At 38.5% G+C, this 11,523-nt stretch overlaps 1 protein-coding gene across 1 annotated transcript; it reads right to left on the reverse strand.

The window, feature by feature from the left end:
* Positions 1 to 1,528: 1,528 nt before the first annotated feature.
* On the reverse strand, positions 1,529 to 7,290 carry LOC102719193 (E3 ubiquitin protein ligase DRIP2). The gene is made up of 7 exons (XM_015834742.2): positions 6,846 to 7,290; positions 5,432 to 5,531; positions 4,303 to 4,624; positions 3,802 to 4,217; positions 3,646 to 3,696; positions 2,810 to 2,882; positions 1,529 to 2,184 (listed from the first exon to the last, which is right to left on the reverse strand). The coding sequence occupies exons 1-7, from the start codon at positions 7,201 to 7,203 to the stop codon at positions 2,011 to 2,013; spliced, it is 1,494 nt and encodes a 497-aa protein (XP_015690228.2). The 5' UTR covers positions 7,204 to 7,290; the 3' UTR covers positions 1,529 to 2,010.
* Between the last annotated feature and the right edge of the window lie 4,233 nt (positions 7,291 to 11,523).

Here is an 11,523-nt window from a genome sequence, read left to right on the forward strand (position 1 = left end):
TAAAGTAAGGAGAGAATTGAGATGTATAATCCCTCCACGGTTCGTGCTCCTGCTCTTCTTAAAACTCCTCCAATGCAAAATCCTGATGCCCATCTCAAGATATATACAATTGAGATGTATATATACACACACATCCGGTATAAATTCACAAAAATATAAATGTGTCACAGGAGGGGTTAATGGGGGCCAGATGGTTCCACAATATAAGGGTGTGGCAACGTGCAGCGATGGCAAGTTGACGCGAATCCATATCGTAGCACATGTATATTTTTTAAAATGCCTACTGTACATGTATACATGCACAAAAAGGATTTTATTATGGAGGGATGTCTTCGTTTGGACCAAGTGAGCAAGGAGTTTTTTACCCCCGACGTATCGGTAGCGGTCAAGCATTTGAATAGATCACCATTGATTTTTCTCAATGTTTTGTGTTCTCTTGAGTGTGTCCGTGTAGACTTTCGTGGTGGAGAGATTATAGGTGTTCGATACCTCTGATTTACATTATAAGATGTTTTGATTTACATTATAGGATGTTTTGGTTTTCTATATTCATATTAATACTAAAAAATCTAGACACACATAAACATATATATTAATATATTGATAAATTTATGTAAAGTTAGAAATATTCTATAGTATAGAATATAGTGATTATGTAACTGAAGCTTCCGTTATCTAAAAGAAAAACATGAATATGCCAATAGTGGTGGCGGGTGGCATGAATATGCCACCCAAGTCCCTAATTTCTAAAATGAAAAATGACTATATACCTACATGTTAACCACTTCCAATAACTTTATTTTTCATGGATAAAAAATATACTCATATATTAGTAACATATATATGCATAATTAAGAGATTATACATGCAAAAATAATGTTGATAACATGCTAGATATTTTTAAAAATCATGTCACTGCTAGTCTTAAAATATATATAACATTCGAAATAAGAAATATAATATAATATAATATATATATATATATATATATATTCATGTTTGCTTTTCTCTCCGGTGGTTAGGTCGAACCATCGAAACCACCGTGGCAGGCTGGCAGCACAACTTGACCCACCTGGTCCATGTTGCAAACAATTGCAAAGATATATGGCCTAAAGTAAAAACTAAGGACACTTACTTTGGACTGGTCCATTGTGCAACATTGGTAAAAATAACTAGGCCACAATGCAATTCACTCTTAAATGGACTAATTGCTAAAATTCATGTAAAATTTCCATATCCGAAAGAAGCCATAAGGGATCATCCAAGTTCTTATCAACCTTGAACAATGAACACCAGTCCAACCTACCTGTGAATCAAAAGGGGGTGACTTTTTGGAATGACATATTTGCAAATGAAAAAATAATTTATAAATAAAACGTTTATATGCGTATTCCTAGCGATTTAAAAGCCAAGGCTAAAAAACAAACTTCGGTAAAAACCCAAAATTCAACTTTATTTAAGGTTGAAAATTGAAATTTTGACTTAACATAAGTAGAAGCAAAACTTAATATAAGTAGAAGCGAAAAGATACGAGTGCTTGCTTCTAAAGATATTAGTCATGAAACTGTTTCCATTCGACGAGCTTAAAGATAGAGATCTACTGTTACAAAAATTAATAATACGGCCCAAAGACAATTTGCAATCCAGTCTAGTCATCTCTTACAAAGCAAATGCCTCTCTATAACCAACCTAAACATCAACAATGCCTACAGGTATAATTCACAGCCATATTTTTTTGTTAATCTTTACACATTTTTGTATAATAAATAGTGTAAGAAAAAGACATCTTAATGGAATCGAATAGCATCAATGAATTCATGAATGCGACGCCAAGGGCTGGCTGCCAGCTGAGCCAGCCACATTCTGACTTGCGAGCCTATGTATGTATCAGGTACTAAGGCTTATCTTGGATGACCTCTTCTTCTTCCATTGGCCCAACAAATGGCTGCCAATAAGCAGGAAACGGGACCCACCTTTCAGTGAAAAGATGGTTGAGCCTTGTGTAGCCATTCATGGTGCAATGGCCTTTGGCCGTCCATAAGTAAGCACCATTACAAACTCTTTGGCAGGGGAGCCTATCATGGTCTGTGTCATCTGTGTTGATCGTCCCCTCAGCCACAGCTCTACTAAATTGCACAGAGGTTGTGTAGGGTTCACAGGCTGTCCGCAGCAATTTATTTCAACCTGTTAATCCAGATGGTTCACAACTTCAGTTGACCTTACAGTGGATATTCACTAAACTAAACAAATTCCTTGCCCAAAAAAAAAAAAATCAAACAAGTAGAGCAGCATTTCTTGGTATAAAATCTTTTCAAAAAGGTAAAGATGCAGGGACTGAACGTATTTAACAAGTAGTAACTTACAAGTCTGATCCTTGCAAAAGAAAATGCAGCCTAAGAAGTAAAAAGAAAATGACAAAACCGACAGTTTCAAAAAGTATCTAGACAGCAAACTGGTTACGGTTTAAAATACTCCATCATCAACATGTCAAGGAGGTTGTGGCGCAAAATATGTATTGTACTGTCTTTAAATGGAATTGAGGTGGGGAACCTGTACCCTCCAGTGATTTATTAAAAAAAAACATGTCGAGGATTCTGATTAGCGTCATGTGTAGCTCAAATTGCAAAAAAGGCCCATAACAGAAACTAGAGAAGAAATGAAGCAATTCTGCAGTCTGCCATGTCCACATGAGCACAAGAATGTCCAAAAGATCTACTTCATACCAGTCACACATATTATATTCAATAAAATTCCAGGTGCACACAGACAGTATAACGCAAATAATGCAAGAGGTAGATATAGCTCTTACCTCTGCCTCACTAGGAAGGCCGAGCTTCTGCATGAGGTACTTCTGGATTGATGAGGCAGGTATGTTTCCATCTCTATTATAAAACACAGTTAGTGTACTAGCCATAATCAGATCTATCAGATGATATCAAGTTGCAGTCTTGCAGAATAATATAATGGCCTGATGCTATCCAACAGAATCTGCATCATCAAACACTATTGTAGCAGGGAGCTATATTTTAGTTGTACAAACAACCACAGTGATGAGAACTTCTGAAGCTATCATTTGAATCAACCGTCAAGAAACTAGCATATCTTCCAACTAACTTTTACACACAGCCACAATGCCTAGCACCTGACAAAAGTATGTGAGAAAAATATATATTCTTACTAAAAATTCATTAGAGATTGCTTCAAAAAATTCATTAGAGATTGCTTCAAATTGTAGCATGATGTTGGAAAAGGAGCCGTTTATCAACACTGCAACTGCAGAGAAGTGCAGCAGCTGGAAACGTAAATGTTACCAAATGCCAAACCTCAGTTCTGATATCTCTTGAATCAGCAGTCAGGTATCAGTGGAAGATCAAAGTCCCTATTCACGGGAATTTACACTGAAACTAACCAAGTGACTTCTATCTCCAATCAGCTCCAATATGCAAAGAATTTTCTTATAAATCGTCTAACTATCCCTGCTCTTTTTTGTTCCACCCTAATGAACATTTTTCATTGTTGGGTACTTGCGTACACAACTTATCTACTGACTGTCCGGTGTGATAAATTCAAACAAGATATATGTGAAAGCCAAGAACAGAATAAACTATAATATTCACAAATCTCAAGCAAAAGATGGAAGCTCACTTTATTCGCAAATACTGGGAAGGTATTTGTGGTAAAGGTGGCTCTCCTTCCCTGAAAAAATTAAAATAAAAGAACAGGATCAGATGAAAGCTCATGTATTGTATTTTCCCATAAATTTAAAGCAAAGTAATGCTATTGTGAAAAGCCAGTTCTTACTGTTCAAATGACGCAACAAGCGAAAACCATATAGAACTGAACTTCTTTTCATTTTGCATAGCTGCAACGTCAGGCTTTTTATCGGATGGGGCATGAAGTTCTCTCCTCCGCCCAGTCCTTTGATTTTTCCTTTTTAGCAAAGGAACATCTTTCTTGTCATCCTCTAATTTGGATTTCTGCAGATGTTCCCTAGATTTTGTTTTGTTAACAGATGTGCTCCCAAGAGAGTCACTCAGTTGCTCTCTCTTAACAATTGGACTCTGTGAACTTGATCTGAACGATTTTGTCCTGTTTGCGGCTTCTACCAAACAATTTAAAGGTCTCCAGAGCTCATCAGCCTTATCTGCCAGATCCTTGCGATCACCTTCGGTATCTTTATTAGAGGAATGGTTTGATGTCTCTGCATTGGCCAACATCTGCATACAAGAGGATCAATTTATTGCTGGCATGTGCATTCTTCTAGCAAATGTAGATTGAAAGCTTAGTAAAATATATTTTTACCTGTCTTCTTGTTTGTGGCACTTTGCCCGAATTAGCGGACAAGCTTGAGTTCTGAGCATGCTTTTCACCATTATCAGTTTCCTTTTTCACAGGATCATCTGTAACAAGACGCAAGGCAGCAGCTTTCCTTGTAACTGCTCTTGTCCGTCGCCCAGTCAAACCTGTTGGTGTCACTATAGGTGCATCAACTACCAAAGAAGAGATAGATCTCTCTTTCCTTTTACTGGGAAGTAAAATAGGAGCTGCAACTTCTTCGGCCCTAATCTTCTTTCTTTTGAATGGAAATATTTTCGATCTTACATCTTGTATATTGTGATCAGCCCTGAACATTACAGGACATAAAGAAACAAGTATAAGTATGTTACAAACACCAGCGCAGAATTGCATGAAGAGAAGTACAACATATTTAGTTTCCAACTAAACAACAAGTGTGTTATATAAATCAGATGCATTTTCAATCTCAAATACATTTAACATAGCAGTTTCACTGGATGCAAATGAACTTGCCATCAAACAAGTGCCAACATCTTCACAGGCTACGAAAATAGCAATATAATAAAATAAGAGCAAATTTATGGGATCAGTACGACAGTACACTCAACAAGGAACTAAGAAACAAGAGCAGGAAAGCAATTTTTTTCTTTGCAGCATATGAATTTACGAGAGGAAGGAATAAATGTTCCAAATTGCATATCTGCAGAACAAAACAGCATGCAACTGAAGTCAACAGTACCAAAGTATATGATTGCTTACTGTATTGCTGAGAGCTTAACTCAAAAGTATCTAAGATTCCTCAAAAGTATATGAGTACTTACTTTCTACAATTATTTCTCTTGGAGTTAAACAAAATGTTACCAACACATCAGAACGTAGCATTTCTACATTTTTTTTTCAGTGTGCTACTGCCTATAGTTTTGTATATTAAGGAAATCTAAATCAAATTACCAAGTTGACATGTTCTATTCATACTATGCCCAATGGGTGGTCATGACACAATAAATACAAAATGCAGGGAATTTAACAGCACAGTCAAAATTGACGTACCAACACACAGTTATTTTGACCTTACAAGCTACAGTGACAAGCGATCTGATAAAATTGGAATGCATAGACACGATGATAAACATACCTAAGCTTTTCAACTGGAGTGCAGCCAAGATCTATTTTACAAACCGGGCAGGACTCTACCTCCTCATCATTCAACTTCTCATATATACACTTTCTGCAGACTGCATTGGGATGCCAAAAATTAGAGGTTTGGAATCTATGACTACGAGCAATCAAATACTGTGTTTGTATCAAGTAAGTCAAGACAGATAACTGATTTCCTCATTACATCTGTTATTGTGTTGTGAACTTAATTGTGCAATTAGTGATAGGGTCAGAAACCTACAAAGAATGTAGCACCAAAGAAAAACTAGAGTTATCCCAAAGGTGAGTAAAGTTCTTCTGAAGGAACTCTGAAAGTATCAGAGGGACTACGATAGTACAGGTGACATATTCCATGCTGATCAGGTATGCGCCCCCAATTTAGTAAAAGTAGTACAACAAAGTTGGCCATAGTGTAAGAGAGGATATAACATCTAGCTGTCAGACATTTTCTATTCTTGCGGCAACTAAAAATATACTATTGGTATGTCATATGTAGATTAGAAAGATTCAGCTAGGAAGAAAAAGTAAATCTGAGAGTCTAAATTATTTCATGAAGAATGCAAGAATCAGCATAATTGATTTTGAATTACTACAGGTTACTAAATAACAACATTCAACCCACCGGATCTATTTGTGTTGTTGGTAAATACTAATGCTATTAAGTTGGCACTGTAGCATTTCCCTCGGCTTTACACAATGGACAGCCTAACATTAATCACTTGACCAAGAATATTTCCAAATCAACAACCCGGAAATGCATGCGGCATTCTGTCCGATCTCTAAAAATCTGGTTGGGGCCACATAAAAATCCCATATTTGGGCCAGTTTGACATTGCTATATGCCGAAAATGAATACTGAGGTGATCCCAGCCTTAAGCAAGATTGGCAGATTGCGTGAGGCAGGAAACAATGCTGGAGCACCTGTGCTGCTGATTATCTCGGTAGTAAGATAATTATTGAATCTGAGCTGCTTAACTATGTCAACCAAAGAATTAGGATGCTTGCAGAGCTATCATCAGCAATCCATGATCCGTGGTAACGCGGGATTTACGTGGAAATAGCATGGCACTTCCCCCTGTGGTGCGTGCTACGGTGTTAGTAGTTAAGCAAGGTAGGGTACGGGGAACGTTGGAAATCCGGTGAACGGCAAGGAAGGAAGGAAGGCCCGCAGAGAGCCCTCCCTTCGCATGAAGCGAAATCCCTCCCCCGGCCGCGGCACGTCAACGCCCACGCACGCGGGTGGTGCGATGCCCGCAGGATGGAGTAGGCAAGGGCGACGGCGAATCCGACGTCGCGGCGGAATCAGGCGGGGCAGGGCGGATCCTTTAGCTTGTCCGAAATCAATACCGGCGGCGGCGGAGGAGGAGGAGAGAGGAGGGGGAGGGGCTCACAGGTGTGTAGGCACTCGGAGACGGTGGTGGCGTCGCGGAGGAGGCGGTTGCAGAGTGGGCACGTCATGCACCTGGCGAGCAGCTCCCGCTTCACCATCACCACCCCTCTCGACGACGCCCCGCCGCCGCCGCCGCCGCCTCGCCTCCCCCTCTTCCTCCCCCTGCCCCTCCTCCTCCCCTCCTGCTGCTGCTGCTGCTCCCTCTCCTCCTCCACCACCACCTCCTCCTCCTCCTCCGCCGCAGGCGCAGCCGCATCGTCGTGGCGTGGCTCCTCCTTCACGACGGCCTTGGGCATGGACGCCTCCTCCTCCTCCGCGGGCGCGGCAGGGGGGCCGTCGGCGTCGGCGTCGGGCTGCATGGGAAGCGAGGAAGCGGCGCGATGGAGGAGGAGATCGAGAGAGAGAGAGAGAGAGAGGGGGGCAGGTAGGCAGGAGAGGAGAGAAGAGGGGAGGAGGGGGCGCTGCTGCCGCTAGCCGCGTGCGGCGTGGGTGCGTGGCGAGAGCGACCAAGCGTGGCGAGTGCGAGAAAAGGAGAAAACACGGAAAAGTCTCGGGGGTGGGGGAGTGGGTCGCCGACGTGTCCGACCGAACGGGCAGCTGAGTGACCCCGCTGTGTTGCACCGGCTGCTCACACAGTGGAAAAATTCTTATCAGGTATCGGTATCGTCAGCGAGATTTAGTACCATCAAAATCTTTATATCAGTCACGGATAAAATTTTTTTTCAATCAGTATCTATATGGGTAAACCCCATCCGTCAGATCACCCATATAATGTGGATGTGTTGTTGCCTCACGCTCGTGCAGTCCGTTGACGCATGCGAGACGCACGGAGCCACGTCGACGAGCATGGTTAGCCACTAACGTCCAACCGCTAGGAAAAGATAGGGATAAGTGGAAAACTAGAACACTAATGAATGGATTGAGACATAGGCTTAAATATCTAGAGTTTTGGTTATTTGGGCTAAGCTAATTTTAAATTGGGTTAGGATGTATATTTGGACTTCCAAGTATTTATTATCCATGTGTATGAGGATCATAAGAATGTTCCTATACCCATATAACTATTGGGCGAAGATATTTACGTGATGAAATACTCATAGTTGATACGTTTAATCATATGTAAGGATCGTGGGTTCACGTTGCCATCTCTACTCCCACGTCGATCCATGGCTAATGGCTTGGCTTTCATGTGTAAACCAACCAATCAAAATCGACCAACCAACGGAAGTTGTGTTTGTCCACGATTCTCCTCACTCTCATCTGTCTCAACTCTCACGCCCAGAAAACCAAACAGAGATAGAGATAGAGAGAGAAAACGCATGTGTGGGTTTCACGTGACAAGTGGTACCTGGGGGGGTTGGACGAGCAACGAGCACCAACCGCACCGCAGGGCGACCGAGCACGTACGATGCACGGCCACTGCAGCTCCCTGCGCTCGATCGGACGCGCTGCATCCAGACGTTACGTACCACCGCTCCTGCTTCGCAATTCCTCCTAGCCCACATTCACAATTACCCCCCCCCCCCCCCCCCCCCCCCCGAAACAGTGAATCGAATTGAGATTCATTCTCTGATATAAATTTTGATCAAGTGTCTGACATATTAGCAACCACATCATACAGAGCAGTTCGCGTAGGAGGAATCTCTTCTCGATGAATCAACAGTCCTGCCGTCTCACTTTAGATTTTCGATAATATAAGCAGGAAGAGATTTGGTGCTACTGTAAGAAAGAGGAGAGGCGACTCGTTTAATTTTTTCGTTTTCCTCACTGCTCTGCTGGGCGATCATATAATATACTCCAGGTAGGTACGTACCCAGTCCCGACCACGTACGTTCTTCGTTCAGTTACCCACTAAACTTGGCTAAACATGTCTCAGTCCCGCTAATCACCAATATATACATTGACCACCATATATAGTTGATAGTTCCGTCGAAACAATTTGCGCTATGCTCTGATTTGCTTGCAAACTTGTTTTAGTTCATAGTGCATCCATGATTGTATACGTTTTGTACTCTATCCATTCGTAAATAGTTATTAGTTTTCAAATTAACATATCAGGTTTTAGGATTTGACTAAAATATGTATAAACAGCTTATATTATTTTTGTTTTATGTTATAAGATACTCTAGTCATATATTCTTACATAAATAAATCGACATACATATATATAAATACATTCATATGGATAAATCTAGATAGAACAAAAACATCTTATAATATGAAATAAATGGAATAATTATTTAGCAAAAAAGCCGTAATGTATCATCAAATTCTTAAACAAGTGGTGCTTGTTTGGCTTTTTCACGAAAAAAAGATAAACGGCATATTTGCAATGCAAAAATAATTTATGAATAAAATATTTATGGACGTGTTCTTCGCTATCTAAAAGTAAGTGCTAAAAATAAACTACGATAAAAAAAACTTTAATTTTCAAATTGAAAATATATATTTTGGCTTATAAGAGAAGCGAAAAGATAGTGCTGCAAAATTACTTTACTAACATTATGCATTTAAACCTATTCACTTTGATGTTTCTTGAAATAACGGTCACAAAGTTCATATACTCTCCAACGGAATCATCAGGCATTCGTGAGTGGAGGCATATCATGATTTTGGCATAAAAATATGCATGCCAATAGGTGACAAACGAATTTTTATCGATTATACATAACATATATCCATCAGAGTTATCCTATGATAATCAAGATGTATAAACGCTACAAGTGGCATAACTACGTGCTATTTTACTATTCTATGTACGTTGTTACATTGTCCAAGGCCGTGTTCGGGTCTCCAGTAAAAGTTAGCTTATATCTATTGTTTTTCACGCGCACGCTTTTCGAACAGCTAAACGGTGTACTTTTTACAAATTTTTTATAGGAAATTTGTTCTAAAAAATCATATTAATCTATTTTATATTTTTTAATAATTAATTAATCATGTACTAATCTATTAGTATGTTTTTCACGTTGGAGTAAGTTAAGTTACATCCTCCCAAACAAACGCGGCCCAAGTTCATCTCATTAATCAATATACATTAGTATTTATATAAAGATCTTATTTTATAAAACAGATATACGTAGTACTACCGACGTCGTTGACTTTTTAATGCAATATTTGATTATTTGTCTCATACAAAAAATTATAAAAATATCATTTATTTTGCCTGTGAGTTACTTTATTATCAGAAGACCTTTAAGTACGACTTGTTATTTTTATATTTGTACTAAATTTTTAAATAAGACGAATGGTCAAACGTTGCAACCAAAAAAGTCAAACACCTTATATTATATGAAATAGAGTTAGTATTAGTTAACGTTTATTGTATAAGGCTACTGTTATAAATCATCATCACGTTTCATATTATAATATTTTTGTCCTTACTTATTCATATATATATATATTAACGAATCTAGGTATATATACAAAACATATACTCCCTCCATCCATCCCTAAATGTCTGTCGCCGTTGAAATTTTTATATACGTTTAACTATTTGTCTTATTCAAAAATTTACATAATTATTAATTATTTTTATATCAGTTTATTTATTGTTAAATATACTTTTATGCATATATATATAGCTTTATATATTTGAGAAAAAAAATTGAATAAGACGAAGAGTCAAATATGTATAAAAAAGTCAACGGCGTCAAACATTTATGGACGGAGGTAAATATTGATATTTAGATAAATATTATAATATAGACCACAGAGAGCAGTAAAAAACAGATAAGCCTACGTAAACCACAGCGACGGGATTGACCGAGATGTAAACGGCATGGAAATTCCTCGTCCTTGCTTATAGTAAATTTTTTCCTAACCATTTTCGATTTTAAATTTTAGTTTATTTTTTTAAGAAAAATTGCAGACATTGCCATCCAAGTTGCAGCTAAATACTTGAATGTAAATTTCCATCCAGTTTCCAACCGTTTCAGTAGAAAATAATAAAATAATACTCTCTCTCCATCTTTTTATCTGATATTATTGATTTTTAAGGTATGCTTGAAAATTTATCTTACTTTAAAAATTATACAATTATTAATTATTTTACTATGATTTAATTTAATGTTGAAGAATCTTTAAGCATTACTTATAACTTTACATATTTGCATAAAAAATTAAATAGACTTAAAAGCTAATACTCCATCACCGTTGATCTTTTTATATATGTTTGACTATTCACCTTATTCAATTTTTTAAAAATATGTAAAGCTATATATATACATAAAAGTATATTTAACGATTAATGAAATGATATAAAAATAATTAATAATTATGTAAATTTTTTGATAACATAAATAATCAAATATGTATAAAAAAAGATCAACCGCGCGCGGTTAAATATTTAGAAACAGTGAAAGTAGTACCTAGTTAAAAAATCGAAAAGAGCCGTAATCGTCGTGAATCGTTTTAATCGTCGTGATGAACAGGCGTGCGCTTGATAGACAAGTCGTCACCACTCCACCAACCAGCGACAAGGATGAATCATGCATGCAGATGCTCCACCACCGTGGCACTGCACTACTGCAGCAGGTGCTAGCTACTTGCAGCAAAAAATTTGTTGTCTTGTGTACACACGATTACACGACACGCGTCGTTGCGCGTGTGTGGCCGCGCCGCGTGTGTCCCCCACCTCGCTAATCACCTCCTTACAGCGAGGCTAATAATAATGTAGT

The sequence above is a fragment of the Oryza brachyantha genome, chromosome 3, assembly GCF_000231095.2.
Source record: "Oryza brachyantha chromosome 3, ObraRS2, whole genome shotgun sequence".
In the NCBI taxonomy this organism is placed as follows: Eukaryota; Viridiplantae; Streptophyta; class Magnoliopsida; order Poales; family Poaceae; genus Oryza; species Oryza brachyantha.